Source organism: Xenopus laevis, chromosome 2L (assembly GCF_017654675.1).
Source record: "Xenopus laevis strain J_2021 chromosome 2L, Xenopus_laevis_v10.1, whole genome shotgun sequence".
Taxonomy (NCBI): Eukaryota; Metazoa; Chordata; class Amphibia; order Anura; family Pipidae; genus Xenopus; species Xenopus laevis.
In genome coordinates, this window is record NC_054373.1 from 82833180 (window position 1) to 82850399 (window position 17220).

General features: G+C 38.3%; 1 protein-coding gene across 1 annotated transcript in view; it reads left to right on the top strand.

The window, feature by feature from the left end:
• The window catches only part of maob.L (monoamine oxidase B L homeolog), a 59179-nt gene extending 43159 nt beyond the window's left edge, over nt 1–16020 (top strand). Inside the window, exons 12-15 of the mRNA XM_041582103.1 lie at nt 8124–8221; nt 8369–8480; nt 10860–10922; nt 13377–16020. Of these exons, the coding sequence (XP_041438037.1) occupies nt 8124–8221; nt 8369–8480; nt 10860–10922; nt 13377–13532 (429 nt within the window). The 3' untranslated portion in view covers nt 13533–16020. The remainder of the gene's footprint in view (nt 1–8123; nt 8222–8368; nt 8481–10859; nt 10923–13376) is intronic.
• The last annotated feature ends 1200 nt before the right edge of the window (nt 16021–17220 follow it).

A 17220-nucleotide genomic window follows, 5' to 3' on the forward strand; every position in this document is an offset into this window, starting at 1 on the left:
ATCCTGTATTTAGTGCCCAGGCTAGGGTGTGTAAAAAAAGTGCCCTGCGACATTCCGCTGCAAGTTAAACATCCCGCACATTTAAAACACCCTTTCTTTAATGGTCTATCTAACCACGTTTGGCTCTTCTTCTGTGGACTTGTTAAATTTTTAACCACTAGAATATCCCCTAGGTTCTGCCCTTTTCTATAGGCTACAAGAGGTTTTTTGTCGGCAAAAGGTAAGTTTTTATCCACCTGAATGATTTCCCATCTATTGGTTACTGATTTTTTAATATCCACACTAGTGTCCGTCCATTCTGTGGTGAAAATTAGGTCCGTCATGTCCTTCTTTTTGGTGTTGTCTGAACTTAGCAAATTGTCCTGTGTCATTAATTTGGCTCTTTGTAGTTGTTCGTTTATCAATTTCCTGGGGTATCCTCGTTCCGCAAACTGCTCCGCCAGTTCGGACAGCCGTATTTCCGCAGTGTCCCTTATTGTATTATTCCTGATCACCCTCAGAAATTGCGAATACAGGACCCCCCGGGACATATGTGGAGGGTGGTGGGAATGGGCATGTATAAGGCTGTTTTTATCTGTGGGCTTCTTATATAATGTAGTGCCCAACCTGTCTTTCTGTTTAAAAATAGTGATGTCAAGATAGTTAATCTGCGTTCTATCATAGGACATAGTTAGTTTGATCGGCGAATCTAAGTTGTTTAGAGACTGTTGGAATTCCACTAGTTCGCTTTCTGTCCCTTTCCAAATTAACAATAAATCGTCAATATAGCGTTTATATAGGTAGATTCTGTCTGCCCCTATCGGTAATAGCCACCTCTTCTCAAAGTCTTCCATGAAGAGATTTGCAAATGATGGGGCCACATTTGACCCCATGGCGGTGCCCGCCACTTGCAAAAAGAAATCGTCATTGAATGTAAAGTAGTTGTGAGACAGAATTAAGTCCAACAAGGTAATCAAAAACTCTGTTGGTGGTATTCCTGAATGTGCCTTTATAAGTGCCTCCCTGCACACCTGTATCCCCCTTTCATGTGGAATCACCGTGTACAAACTGGATACGTCCATTGTGGCTAAGATACAGTCAGCAGGGATTTCCAAGTCCTTCAATAGTACCAGCAGATGTTTGGTGTCTTTTATGTAAGAACCCATATTTTGTACTAATGGTTGCAGAAAATGGTCTATATATTTCGCTACTGGTTGGAACAAGGAGTCTATAGCTGAGATGATGGGGCGACCTGGGGGTGCTGTTAGGGACTTATGTATTTTCGGTAACGTATACAGAAAAGGAGTTTTTGGAAAATCAGTAGTTACTCTGAGTTGAACACAGCCCAGACAGCGGGATGGATTGATGAACACACCAGAAAATTTTTAACTACTGATTTTCCAAAAACTCCTTTTCTGTATACGTTACCGAAAATACATAAGTCCCTAACAGCACCCCCAGGTCGCCCCATCATCTCAGCTATAGACTCCTTGTTCCAACCAGTAGCGAAATATATAGACCATTTTCTGCAACCATTAGTACAAAATATGGGTTCTTACATAAAAGACACCAAACATCTGCTGGTACTATTGAAGGACTTGGAAATCCCTGCTGACTGTATCTTAGCCACAATGGACGTATCCAGTTTGTACACGGTGATTCCACATGAAAGGGGGATACAGGTGTGCAGGGAGGCACTTATAAAGGCACATTCAGGAATACCACCAACAGAGTTTTTGATTACCTTGTTGGACTTAATTCTGTCTCACAACTACTTTACATTCAATGACGATTTCTTTTTGCAAGTGGCGGGCACCGCCATGGGGTCAAATGTGGCCCCATCATTTGCAAATCTCTTCATGGAAGACTTTGAGAAGAGGTGGCTATTACCGATAGGGGCAGACAGAATCTACCTATATAAACGCTATATTGACGATTTATTGTTAATTTGGAAAGGGACAGAAAGCGAACTAGTGGAATTCCAACAGTCTCTAAACAACTTAGATTCGCCGATCAAACTAACTATGTCCTATGATAGAACGCAGATTAACTATCTTGACATCACTATTTTTAAACAGAAAGACAGGTTGGGCACTACATTATATAAGAAGCCCACAGATAAAAACAGCCTTATACATGCCCATTCCCACCACCCTCCACATATGTCCCGGGGGGTCCTGTATTCGCAATTTCTGAGGGTGATCAGGAATAATACAATAAGGGACACTGCGGAAATACAGCTGTCCGAACTGGCGGAGCAGTTTGCGGAACGAGGATACCCCAGGAAATTGATAAACGAACAACTACAAAGAGCCAAATTAATGACACAGGACAATTTGCTAAGTTCAGACAACACCAAAAAGAAGGACATGACGGACCTAATTTTCACCACAGAATGGACGGACACTAGTGTGGATATTAAAAAATCAGTAACCAATAGATGGGAAATCATTCAGGTGGATAAAAACTTACCTTTTGCCGACAAAAAACCTCTTGTAGCCTATAGAAAAGGGCAGAACCTAGGGGATATTCTAGTGGTTAAAAATTTAACAAGTCCACAGAAGAAGAGCCAAACGTGGTTAGATAGACCATTAAAGAAAGGGTGTTTTAAATGTGCGGGATGTTTAACTTGCAGCGGAATGTCGCAGGGCACTTTTTTTACACACCCTAGCCTGGGCACTAAATACAGGATTGAACACAGGGTCACATGTACTAGTGATCATGTAATATACATGGCTTGGTGTCCTTGTGGGCTGCATTACGTGGGGAAAGCGACCACCACGTATAGGGAGCGCATGAATAATCATAGGAGTGCCATAAGGAGCGCACTATCCACGGGGAAGACTGACCAGCCGGTAGCGAGACATTGGCTTATACAAAGGCACACATTACCGCAATTTAGGCACATGATTATTGACCACATACCAGCACCAAGAAGAGGAGGCAACAGAGGTTTGTTTTTGCTACAACGAGAATCTGAATGGATCTACAAACTTAACACCTTGGTCCCCAAAGGCCTAAATGAAACCTTACCCATGTCACCTTTTTACTAACGATGTTCTCCCCCCTGCACAAGTGAGGACTCTATTTTTTCGGTGGAAGCACTGGAACGTACCAGTGAATACCGTTGCTTTGATAAGAAACATTATTTTGAGTCCCTGGACATTTTTGAAACATGAGAGTGGGAGGAGATGATATGATGACAGTAGAACAAATTGCAGTAGATAATATGTATCCACAATTGATGTTACAAGAAGGCTATCATGGAATTGATATTTGTTTTGATCTGGGATTTATGTTTTTAGGTCGTGACTATACCCCAGGGAGAAAGGTGAGAGGCCGAGAAGGAATGTGGGTCCCCTGGCGATTAAACATACCAGTGTGCAGGCCGACTTATGAAGGTATGCGATTGGAGGTATGTACTAAGAGAGCACCTACGAGCCCCATTAACACGCTCTACCAAAATACTCCTATGATCACTCCAGCAGACCAGAAATGACAGCACCAGGAGTAACCCTGGGTGAGTGGTGCACTATATCCCTGACGACAGAAGGGGGGCCACAGACCATATGGTTAGTGTACACCCTGATGCCAGCGAAAGAGTGATGTGACCATACAATGCGGATAGAGAGTCATAATCTGGGTAAGAATGCGCATCGTCGCCTGCAAGGAGTGAATGGAGTTTATGGTTTCCCCGCAGTTGAAAGCGTTAGTACGCACCATGGCAACGTGGGCGGGGCTAAGGCCGGATACTGCGCGAGAGCAGGGAGCTGTTGCCTCTAGGAACCGGAAAATTTAATGAGCGGACGGGCGAATCAGCACACTACACTGGTATGATCTGCCGAGAGAGGGGACTGAGAGGGAGAGAGCGGCCTACACCTTAGATCGCCTGGGGGTAAGTGTTTTTAATTACGTTTTCTGATGCGAGTCAGGGGGCGCAGCTGGACACAACAACGGCTGTTTTTAAAGACGCACGCTGGGGTGAATATGCACTTGGGTAATCTCATGCACTAACGGACTCACAGATTAGAGCATTGCAGACACGGAGATGCAACGTCTATTATTTATTATTTACTCGTATTGTTGTTATGGTTTGAACACACCCACTAATGATGACGTCATTTGGCGCCATTTCTGCACTTAAAAAGCGCTTCACATTTGTAGAGTTTTCCACTTTCCTGAAGACGGCTCACGAGTGAGAGCCGAAACGTTGAAATAAAGGCATTTTTTTGACACCATTCAAAGTCCTTGGAGTGCGGTTTGTTGAGAAGGTTTGATAGTGATATTTTTACCTGCACCCAGGCGGATGTTTATTGGAAGAGAGTGCACCTGACTAGGACTGCTCTATATATATATATATATATATATATATATATAGATATATATATATATATACATATATATATGCTGTATATGCTGTATATATGTATATACAATATATATATACTGTATATTTAGTGCACTTTGCTAATGCTGCCTATATGATTTACTGTAAAGGTCTATGTGTCAGTGATGTAGCATCACATGATAAGTTAAATCTCTAAACTAATTAAAGCACTATACTGCTTTCTCACAGCAGGAGCAGCACTGACTTTGCTGGGAACGAAATGCAATTCTCCTGAGTACTATTCATTAATTTTTCTCAAAACGACCAAAGCAAAACTAAAAAAAACAAAACAAACAATGCTAAAGATATGACACTTTCAGAGTACATTAAGCAGAACTTACATTATTTTTTTAATTTGTTCCTAAAGATACAGACCTCTGTTCCTTTCTATGACAGAAATCAGATTGCATTGTTCTAATAAGAGCTTATTAAACTTACAAAAATTGCTTTTTAAGAGCTTTGACCTTTTAACAGAAATGTATACTGCTCTGTTATATTGCAGAGTAACTAAAAATGAATGTCCTAATTAGTGTACATGCTGTAACCTTAGTACATATTTTCCACAATCCTTCTGTAAATGTCAAATAAACCCAAGGCTACAGGTGGGGGCAAATTTACTTATGGTCGAATATGGAGGGTTTATTAACCCTTGATATTCGACTGCCGAATTGAAATCCTTCGACTTCGAAGTCGAAGGATTTAGTGCATTTCCTACTATCGTACGAAGGAAAAATCGTTTGATTCGAAGGATTTTAATCCATCGATCAAAGGATTTTCCTTTGATCAGAAAATTGTTAGGAAGCCTATTGGGACCTTCCCCATAGGCTAACATTGGCCTCGGTAGGTTTTACTTGCTGAAGTAGGGGGTCGAAGTTTTTTTTAAAGAGACAGTACTTCGACTTTCGAATGGTCAAATAGTCAAACAATTTTTAGTTCGAATCGTTCGAATCGAAGTCGTAGTCAAAGGTGGAAGTAGCCCATTCGATGGTCGAAGTAGCCAAAAAAACCATTCGAAATTCGAAGTTTTTTCCTTCTATTCCTTCACTCAAGGCCCCCTGGTATTCAAAGAGTAAAAATGTGACTTGGTAAAGAAGAAAAAAGTTATATTTTCTTGTCCCTGTTCACTTTTTTACATAGGCTTTAATTTAGGTTTTGCTGTGTTATACCAATGCCTGCTTGTATAATTTTATATGTGTGTTTATAAATTTTATTTCTATAGGATTACTGGTATACCCAGCAATGTACATGTTGACAATATGGAAAATGACAAGTAGGGAGGACAAACAATGCAATAGATCAGTACAAACACAAAGAGATTAAATGTGTCATGTGATTTGAGACATAGGATTACAGTGCTGGTTTATATTGCTTTAGTTTATTATTGAAAAAATCTTCTCTCTCTTATACATTAAACACATTATTGCTCATGGCATGGACTCACCAGTCCCTGCCAGTGCATTGCCCTATTGCCTGAAGATGCCCACGTGCATCCTCATGACTACAGTTAGAAGTGCTCAACAGCAAGCCTTCTCATTTATTTGCCAGAGGAAAAATCTAGTAATAACTAAGTACTGTGTGTCATTAGACCAGTGGTTTGCAAACTGTAGGGCTGGTCTTACTGGGTAATAGGGATGAGATATTCTTTTGCCTTATAGAGATTCGCAAGTGGCAAAAATGTGTGCACTAGAATGTGCGCTAGAATTTTGCCATGCATTTTGTGTCGCTGGAAAAAATTTTTTGAACAAAGAAATGCCCATTGACTCCAATCCATTTGGTGTGGGAGAATATACCAAGGAAAAAAACCCCAATTTATTCCAATACATTTAGCATGAGGAAAAAAACGCATGCAAAAAAATGCCTGTTGAAAAAATCCTATTGATTCCAATGCATTTGGAGCATTGACTCTAATGCGTGTGAGTCAAAATAAAAGCCTGTTGAGAAATCCATTAGGCAATATTTAGGCAAAGTTTTAGAATTTCGTAATTTACCTGATTTCGCAAATCGTTTGTCGAATCGCTGCTATGGAAAGCTGGTCATTGGCCGGGGGGGGCAGACAGATGGCTGTTTAGGGACAGCTTTGGGGAGAGTGTTAGAGTTAGATATATATATAGTGAATAAAGTACCCCCTCTTGTAAATGATAAGGATATTATAAGTTACCAAGGAGTTTCATGACCATATATACAGGTAACTTATAATATCCTCATATTTTACATCAGGGGCTACTATAATACACAAGATTCAGAGTCATGTGACAGAAATGACATCACTGATGACATCAGTACTCACCGTTTAAGGATATAATTTACAAGATATTCATGGCTTTTGTATACTATATATAAATATATAGTTAGCATTTTTTTAATCACTCCAACATAGAACTCCATAAAACTCTTTCAGGGGAATGTAATATCACGCGCAATTGCATAAACTGTTCGCAAAGCGAATTGCGAGTAGTTTGCGCGCGAGAGTGGGTATGTAATAATTCGCTTTGCGACTGTTCTGCTACATTTGCGACTGTTTCTGCCGTTTCCCTCCACTTTGCGAACTTTTGTTATTGCGCTCTATTGCGCTGTTGCGCTATCAATGTAATAAAACTTCTTATTGGAAATTGCTTATATTGCGCTTGATTTTTTAACGAGTCATGTCTGTAGTCGCTGTTCAGTGGAAATGTTATTCACAATCTAATCGCAATGTAATTGTGTTCACGTGACTTTGCTATCAGTGTTGTGAGAAGAAGGTGTATGTAAAACTTTTGCAGAAAGATATTCGTGGAGCAATTCCACCGTTCGCATTGCGTAAGTTTTTTCGCTATTCTTCATGTAATTCAAAAATGTGGTCAAGTTATATGTGGTAAAGATATATGCCAGCATTTTTTTTATATGTGGTAAAGGTATATGGTTATTAGTTTTTTTCCAGTGAAAACATCTTTCATTGCGACTCATCTTATTTTTGCGTTTGCTACTGTTTTGTGCAAAAGTGCGAATGCGTGCTGCGATAACGCCAAATATTACATTTGGGGGTTTGTATGATATCCAATTTATAAGAATCCATTCCCAATATGTGAAATAGCAAATTTTTACCCAGCATTGAATATTTTGCATATATATCGCTGCTGTGAAGCAAAACAAAAAAATACAAAACGTAATATATTATTGAATAAAAATATTATACAACTGGAGCAGGATTTTAAAAATGTATTATGTATGTCATTATGTGTAAAAGCATTTAGGGAATTTCCTGGCCTGCAAACTGTCCCATTAAAAGGGTGTTTTAGCATGATATAAAGAATGATATTCTGAAAAAAATTGAAATTGGTTTTAGTTTTTTTATCATTTGAGGTTTTTATTCAGTACTTCTCCAGTTTTCAATTCCAGCAATCTAGTTGCTAGGGTCTGAATTACAACCATGCATTGCTTTGAATAAGAGACTGGGATATGAATAGGAGAGGGTCTGAATAGAAAAATGAGTAATAAAAAGTAGTAATCACAATAATTGTGTAGGTTTACAGAGCATTTGTTTTTTTAGATGGAGTCAGTGATCCCCATGTGAATGCTGAAAAGAAAAAGGCAATTTAAAAAACTATAAAAAATAATGAAGACCAATTGAAAAGTTGCTTAGAATTAGCCATTCTATAATATAATAAAAGTTAACGTAAAAGTGAAACACACCTCATAGTAAATGTAAATTCTCAACTTACAAAATTGTACCCTATATTATCATATGAAATATAAAACGTGGCATTTTATTGATTAACAGCCAGTGCACTATGAAGAGAAAAACTGGTGTGAGGAGCAGTATTCTGGTGGCTGCTACACAGCTTATTTCCCACCAGGCATCATGACCCAATATGGAAGGTAAGATATTAATCCAGCTCTGTGTGATTATATGTTTAATGCCTCCCTCCATTTGCAAGTGGCAACAGCTTTCTAGAGAGGTTATTATGAATGATTTGCATTTGGTTTAAGTGATTTTTTTTGTTCATAAGATTGTTATGTCTTCAGTGTTATTAGGCAGCCTGTTGGGAGGCTTTACTTTGCTGGCACAGAAACAGCTACACAGTGGAGTGGATACATGGAAGGTGCTGTTCAAGCTGGGGAGAGAGCTGCTAGAGAGGTACAGTGTGTTCATATAGTATGCATTTACATTTATATAGTGAAAGCAGCATACATGTTAATAATCTCATCACTGCATGGTGAACAAGGAAGGCATATAATACTCTGAGTATTAATAATAACAGTAAATGATACATGCAGTTAAGTAAAAAATGTAGCTAAGAAAAAAAAGTTGAAAAGTAAGCAGGAAAAAAATGATTCAAAATCCTATTTTATCACATTAGTCAAGCACAATGAACTTCGGTTACACTATATAAATTATTTGAATCCTGTTTCCATCAGTCTGGGAATTCATAATTATAGCAATGACACTGTTACTCATCTCAGAATTGTGTTTGTGCACCAGAATGGGGGACCTGATGTCCATCCCATGCACTGGCTACACAATTAAACAGTGAAGAGAACGGGGGAATGTGTGGAGAGCAGTGACATCTGTAAGTGCTGAATGGTAAGTGAAAGTAATTTTCTGCCCCGTAGAGGATGGGCAGACACTATTTGGTTGACAGCTCAGATTTTTATGTAGGAGAGCTGTGTACACTTGTCTCTCCTCTGTATTGTTGCTGTGCAAGGAGAGGGAGGAGCCCCACCTTCTGTGAGCTTACAGGAAGGAAGAGGGAGAGAGGAAGTGTTGCTGGGGGAGAGAAGCAGCAGAGTACAAACAAAGTGTGCATGCTCCCAGAGTTTCTGTGTGTGAAAGTTGTTAGGGAACCCCAGTAGTAGAAAAGTGCACTCTCTTTAGGGTGCGGAAGGAAAGGGGATCCTTGTCAGGGCTCTGAAGAGCAAAGTGTGATCTTTTAAGGGCACAGAAAACCAAAGGGAGTCTTTCTCATGACTTTGAAGCAACTGCCACATAAGTGAGGATTCACCTCAGCAGTCCAGAGATCACTAGCTGTATTAATTCAGTGAAGTTGCTCCTGGCTGGCAGGCTACCTCTATCGCTGTAATTTAAAGGTATAGTGTTCTGCCAAATAAATCCATCAACCTTTCCATTGTGTATGTGTATTGCGGATCAGAGAAGTTCTCAGGGAGGGGTATAACAGTTCAGCCTGTCCTGACCCTGGGTGGAGGCACGCCATTTTATAGTGTACCTGCTCTCCCATATAGCAGAGGCACAGGACTCCTGTAGCACCATACGCAAGTAAATGCGTAATAGATCTCATGCAGTAGCAAAAGAGGGCTACATTTAAATGAGCTTACAACAGCTATGAATGCTTTAATAACAAATAAAAATGGGATTTTATGTATAATTTGAAAAGGATTTTTATTATACAGCTTGTTCTGTCTGGGTGACAGGTCCACTTTAATAAAGATTGTGTGTAGGTAAATAGTGTTCAGCTCATTTATAACTGGGACAAAATTTGGTCTGGGTGCAATAATGTAACTTGGACCCAAGGCTGAATCATTTCCCAAAGTATGAATCATTTCCATGGAGTGCTTGTCATAAGGACTGTTGTTTTTTCAGACATAGTTATAGGGTGAAGCCATTGTGCTACAACCAACATTTCAGCTGTTTTATTAAATACTCTCTCAGTATCCATATTGTTGCTGCAGTATATGTTGCTGAGTGCCTTATACAGATAACCAGGTAGCACAGGTCTAATACAGCCCTAATATAAAAGTGGATGCCATCAGGGCCATACTTACTATATAGATTTGTGCTTATATCAGAAACTTGTGGACTGCCCATATATTTGAAAATTTTGTTTAAATCCTTCAGTCCACTGACTTGCTAAGGGGTAGGGCAGAGAGAGGGTAGGAGAGGAGGCCATGCAACCCTAGCTGCAACTCATGTGGGATTCATCATTATGTGGGCAAAGAAGTGACCATTTTAGTAAATCGCAATGATGCTAGAAATGGGGGGAAATGTTGGTTTGTGGGTAACAATCTGTTTGCATCCAAAAATTGCAATTTCACTTTGCATTCACTGTGGCCCGATATTGTATGGAAATTGTCACACATCCTGCAGTTGCTTTTTAAAGTCTCTCCTATGGTCCATTTTTAAAAGAAGCAGTTCCCAACATTCTGTTACTACTTAAACCAGATGTTTGGGGTTGAATTAAAAAAGATTTTATCAAAATGAGTTCTGTAGCCTGTCTTCAAATCACACCAACCATGCATATTTTCTGCATCGCCAAAGAGGATCAGTCATTATCCCAGATGGAGCTGTCAAAATTTCCCAGAAAATATATATTGTCAATATGGTGGCACTGATCTGTTGCATTGAAAGGTTATAAACTAAATATATAAAGTCATTCTTCTAATCTAAAATAACCGTCAGTTACCTGCCTGCAAATTTTATTATTTCTTTTACATCATGTTACTGTTCATAAACAAATATGCTTTGTAATGAATTAATCACTTACATTATTTGTCCATGAAGGTATTATGCACAATGGGCCGCATTTCAAAGGAAGAGATATGGATGCCCGAGCCAGAATCTGAGGTATGTTAACTTTGTCTCTGTTTATGCATACTGCACCAAAATAAATATACTTATTAATATGTTTATTGTAAGGATAATGGCACAAGGGCATTTTCCTAGCTAGACATTGCAGGTGTTACCTGAGAAAATCTTGTATAAGTTACCTGAGAAAAGCAGCTTTGGTCCATACAAGTCATTTTTCATCTCCAAAGGTAGACATATATGCATTTAAAGTGCTGTAATTATACAGCTACTGTAATTATACTGCCATATAATTTTCTTATTTACAGATTATGGCATATATTTTTCAGAAAAAAAAAAGACAGATAACATCTTGGACCTCATTATGATGGGTAGGGAAGGACACATACTGCAAGCAACAAGTGTATTTAGAATGGAGCACTGTACATTTATCCTCAGGGGCATTCATTGGGGATTGGCTGTGGGTGGCATGTGTGTATCTTAGCTTGCACCCCAGTGGGTATAAGGAACAGTGGAGGCCTATATTTACTTAAGCATAGGGCTTTGTTGTGCTTACAGTGTAGCTATGCCCATGATGCCAGTGTAACTGAGCATCAAAGAGCATGATTTTGAAACATTTATTACCTTATCGCTTGTGGGGGTTTAATAAATCAGCCCTGCTTTGTGCTAAAAGCCTTGAAATTACTTTTCTTTTATTTACCCATATCCATATAGAACACATATTCCACATTCTGTCAACATTTATTTAACTGAATGAAGAAATAGTGGACATTATTCAGTTTAGCCCAGAAAGGGCTATATCAAATATTCTTTGGAGATCTAGGTCATTTCATGCAATATTACTTTTCAGTTTAAAGCATTCAGGAACATTCAGCCTTACAAAATCAGAGCTTACAAGGGCAAACAGCTTTAACAAAATTAGCCCATTAGAACCATGATGCTTCATCATGTCAAAATAAAATGTTCATCCTAACAACTGGCTGTGCTGCCACTGATAGATACAAACAGGCCTAAAAGAGTCAAATTATTACATGAGTAACGTGGTGCAATTTTAAATGGGATAATAATATTCTAGAAGCTAATCAGAATTCTGCATATCAAAAAGGGCCTGAGCTAGGAAGTGTTATTACATAAATACCCAAGGTTTACAATGCACATATTCACTTTAAGACTCATAATAATAGAAAATTCCTGCATAATTCAGCTTGCTACAGAAGAGGACATTTTAGATTTATGATATCTTACATTATAGGCTATAAGAGGACCTAGGGAGTTGTTTCTGCAATGAATAGTGGCATCTATGTTTAGCTTCATTTCACTGGCTACTCAAGGGCATCATATCCCCTAGACCAGGTTCCATACTGGCTGCTTGTAAAAGCGTAAAAATTGAGGGACAAGGGAGGCAAACACAGTCAGTCATATATTCATAGAAGCTTGAGGTAAAGGGGAAAAAATATTTTTTCTAATATTTATGTGACTGGGGAAAATATCTGTCATTCTCAGCCCAGCAGGCTAAAGTGTCTCATTGCTACATGTCAGTTAGCATTAGCCCAGTGCAGTGAAATTCCTATGTGCAATAGCCATGTGTTTGCCTGACTGTGCACTGTATCACCCAACTTGTACCAGGCTAAATCAGGCTTTATTGTCTTCTACATGGATTGCAAAAAAGGTCCCTCATATGTTTTTAATGTTAATAATGCAAAAGGGTGCATAATAATCATCAATCTATTTGCCTCATACCAAAACCCCTATAAACCCTATTTTAAGGTTCAACTTTTGGTCAAGGTTCCCCGTGGCTTATAACATGGTTACAGATATACAGAATGAAAATGTTACTGTTACAACCAATCAACAGTGCAGTACAAAAATATTTATGGGAGAATATAAGTATTTATCCCTGCACTAAACCCTTCTTCAACGTTGGAAACCAATGTACCAAGGTCAAATTCACAATTTTTTCTTCTGCTGTACATTTCTTAATAGTTACATAATTAATCTAGGTTGAAAAAAACAGCCAAATCATCAAGCCAAGCTTAAAACTCCAAGCAGAGTAATCATGTACCCTCATAAGTACATTTTCTCCAGAGAAAACAACCCCAACCTTGACTGTCTTTCTTCATAGTTGAATTGCTTATTTATTTGCTTTATTAGCCCCTAGGTAACTAACTGATTGACACTGTCTAGTTTATTATCTGCAAAATAATAAAGAATAATAATAATATAGAAAGCAGCTTGAGTTACATTTGACTGGTAACCATTGTTTCTGCAGGGTATGCCACAGCTCTTCCCATACATTTCTATGGGAACCGATCACTGTTAATAGTGGACATTTTGACACTTACTGCAATACAAAGATTTCAATAATTAATTAGTAATATTGTGTTGGTTAAAGTTATAGTAACAGAAATTGTACTTCATAGAATTTGAGTCAATTGGCTATGTTAAACTATTTGTGCTATATTGTAAGCTAAATTGTTGACATATTCATTTCAGGATGTACCAGCGCTGCCATTTCCGACTACATTTTTGGAAAGAAACCTGCCTTCTGCCAAAGGATTGGCACAATTCCTCTGCTATTCCACATTTTTAGCTTCAGCTGCAGCTCTTGGGTTCTTTGCATACAAGAAGGGTTTTGTTGTCCGAGTGTGAGCTCTAGGATGCATAGCCTATTTCTGTAATGCTGGATAATTGTACCCTACCTAATATAATCATGTTTTTCATGGCTGACTCTGTAATTTGTATTGACTGTTAATATTATTGTGGCTCTTTATCAAGAGATGTGCAGCATACAACTCCTGTGACCCACAGAATTTAGCCAACAGATTACCAAACACTGAACCTGATCACCTGATGAACCTGTAAGGTGCTGCCTGCAGAAGGTAAAAAGCCAGTTAAAGAGTGTTTCTTGGCACAGTATTTTGGTGTAAAGCACTGTAGGATAGGATAGGCCAGTGGGGCCATATAACACTCCTTTTTACCTCCCAATATTCCTCACTCCCATAATTTTTTTTATTTGATTTATTTTAGATTGTCAATTATACTAATGTGTTAGTGCAGAGGGTAATATTGATAATAAATGTCAATGAACAAAACTGAATGTTCTCAGTGGTAAGCTCTGTCAGCCAGCATCCTCAGGAAGGCCACTTAAAATGTAAAGAATAAAGAAGGCATTAGGCGCAGTAACTTATATCAACCAAGCAACAGGTAGCATTTACTGGTCACCTCGTTAAAAAAAACCATCTTATTGATTGCTATGGGTTACATTAACTTTGCCCAGAAATAGTAATTATTAGGCAAACTTTATTACATAGGGGGTATGAGGCTTATCTGCCCTTTTCCTGCAGTAACACATAGCAGTCAATTTGGAACTGGCACAAATTTGCAGCATTACTTTATTAATCAAACCTTAACATTCAACTGACACATTATATAGTTCATCTAAAAGCACCAGACTATTACATCAACAGTTATCCTATAATCACATGGGAGCTTGTAGTAATTATTCAAGGGGACAAGGATCTGCAATGGTGTTCTGTGTGTTTTTTATATTAAACCAATCTGCAGGGGAGATTTAGACATCTTCCCCACAGCCACTGCTGGGCTGATTCATTCCCCGTGTGATTGGTGACCATTGCCCATTTATCAGCCTCTCACAAGGACTGTCAAGCTGTAGTCATTATAGTTATGTCCCTAGGAAATACTTGTCTCAGAATTTGAAAAAGCAGAAAGAAAAATGGAAATATAGTAGTTGAAACCCTTAAAAAGTGTATCTTTATTAGAATACAAAAGGAAAATAAAATGTACTGAATGCAAACCTTTATTTTTTTCTCCAGATTGAATTATTTTAGTTTGATATTTCTTAGCAATGTCAGGTTATATTTTTGTACTCAAAAAATACAAGAATTAAAAAAAGATTGGCGTTTTTTCTGGATTCTTTGCTGTCCTAATCAAAAAGCACCAGTCTTGATAAAATAAATGAATTAGTCCTCTACAACTGTCCAAGTTTGCCCCTCACATCATTAATGTCTCAGCCAGGACTGTTGCTTTTATACTGATGTGTCAAAAATGTGCCTCTTTTTAGGAAAACTTCAATTAAGCAGCATCTCAGATGAGCTTTCTATCTGCACTAGTAAATGGACTGCAGGGAGATTTGGAATTCATGGAACCAATAGAAGTATTTGCAGATAAAATCCATGGAAAATAGCATTTGAGAAAGTCTTTATATAATTTGTATTAATTTAATTTCTTTAAAATAGCGCTGGCGGGTAAGCTTAATAACATAGTGAAAAGCATGCACCCCCAAATGTAATATAAGGTACTAAGTTTGACCAGGAGCTGTAACCTACGGCAATCAATTATATGCTTGTATTTAAAGAGTTGACTAGTAAATTCTACCTGCTGATTGGTTGCTATGAGTTTCTGCCCCTGGGCAAACTTAGTGCTCTTTATTACATAACCCCAATAGTGTTTATCAGTCAGCTCCCTAATTCACGTGTTACATAGTAACTGAGCTTCAGAAAATCTACCTTTCAATCAAGTTTAATTGTTTCTACATTCCCCAGACTAAGCAGGGTGTTATTTTATGAAACATTACATTTATGTTGAATTTGTCTCGTCTAGGTATGGAGAATGGCATTCAAAAAGTTGTTCCGTCCCCACTTTGAAAATGTTTTCCATGAATGTAGCGTTTGATTTGAGAAACAGAGGTAAATGTTTATGCAGAAGTTCACTGCTTGGACATTCGCAAAATAAGCCCAGAACAAGGAACAAATGGAAAATGCATAAAGGGAAAATTAGATTGATTTATTGATTCCAAGCCTTTATTACACAAAATTATACTTGTTGATTTAGCAATTATCATAGTATACATTTTCTTCCTTTAAATAGTCTCTTTGCTCTTAGTTCTGGGCTAAATCCTTGTGACAAATCATCATATCATATCATGTCATGTGAGCACTTTTACAACTTTACTGGTCCCCACCCCTCCCACCCTGTTTCTGATATTACACGCACGTCAGCTATTGTTCAGAATGTCTGTGACCTGTTGTTTCCCTGAAAAAAAAAGTATTTGTATAATGTGGAGCAGCATACCTTGAGGCTATCAAAAACATTTTAACATAAAAAACCCAGTAGAATTGCTTTGCCGTCAGCGTGGATTTATGCAGCTTCGTTACCATCAAGTACAAGCTACTGTCTTTTTATTATTGAGAAATAATACAGTGCTATCTGGATAACAAGCTTCTGGTAAAAGAGAAGCAAAGAAACCATGTTTGATTGACATGCCATGGATATATATATAAGTTCAGTTGACATTATACCAACACTTTTTAAACTGCTTAGGTTTAAGCCCACGCACACAGACAACTGCAGGGCAAGGTTTCATCAGGTTCTAACAATGATGCAGTTATGTAAAACCTTGCTCTGTGGCTAATAATGGGAACTATCATAACAAGAATTAAATGAGGTGGTATTTGAGCCCTCAATGAACAAATTATCCTATACCAAGAACCAGCATGAGCTTTCAAGTATTTCTTCAGGATCTTTTTGACTTGCAATAAAGTTAAAGGTGCATATCTGTGTTATGGCAGTACATTTATAGTTCTTTCCAGGATCATATAAACATGAACCGCAAATATATCAGTCATACTGACCTTCAAACCACCCCTTCTACTTCTTTTTACAGATTACACCATAGTCTATGAAGGTGTGAATTAGACGTCACACTTCTTAAACGTAGAATTGAGTGGGGCAGCTCGTTTTATTTTGGACTCCTTTGTTAACAATATTTTCAGCATCCATTTTATAATCAATAACTCTTGCTGGTCCCTTAGTGATGGACCTAGTCCCTCTGGCTCCTCATTGGGGTGTTAGGCTACCCATTCTACCTACCCTCACTATCTCCAGCACTTAAGGCTTGCTCCACTTCCACTAACCTGCGCTAACTACTCCTATCCCTCGGGGAGGCAGGTTGGTCTGTCTCAGACTATGAGCCAAATGGAACCACTGCCATGCCCTCCAGTCAAGACTTTGTATACAATTAGGTCTGACTTTTTTTTTTTGATTACCCCCTTCTTTTCTCTCCCCTGGTGTCGGTGGTGCATACTACACTTCTACTCATAACAGATACACCAGCTCTACACCATCTAGTGGGTATTATAACAAATTACATATTTGCACATTTTCATTATACAACCAGGATACACATTAGACATTTCCACTCACCATCTGAAACATTTTTCACTTGTACAATTATACATTACTCATCTCAATTTCCACTCTGATTCCACCTGTTTACAAGTTAATGTTAAACTCCAGTACTGGAGTTGTTTCTTAGGAT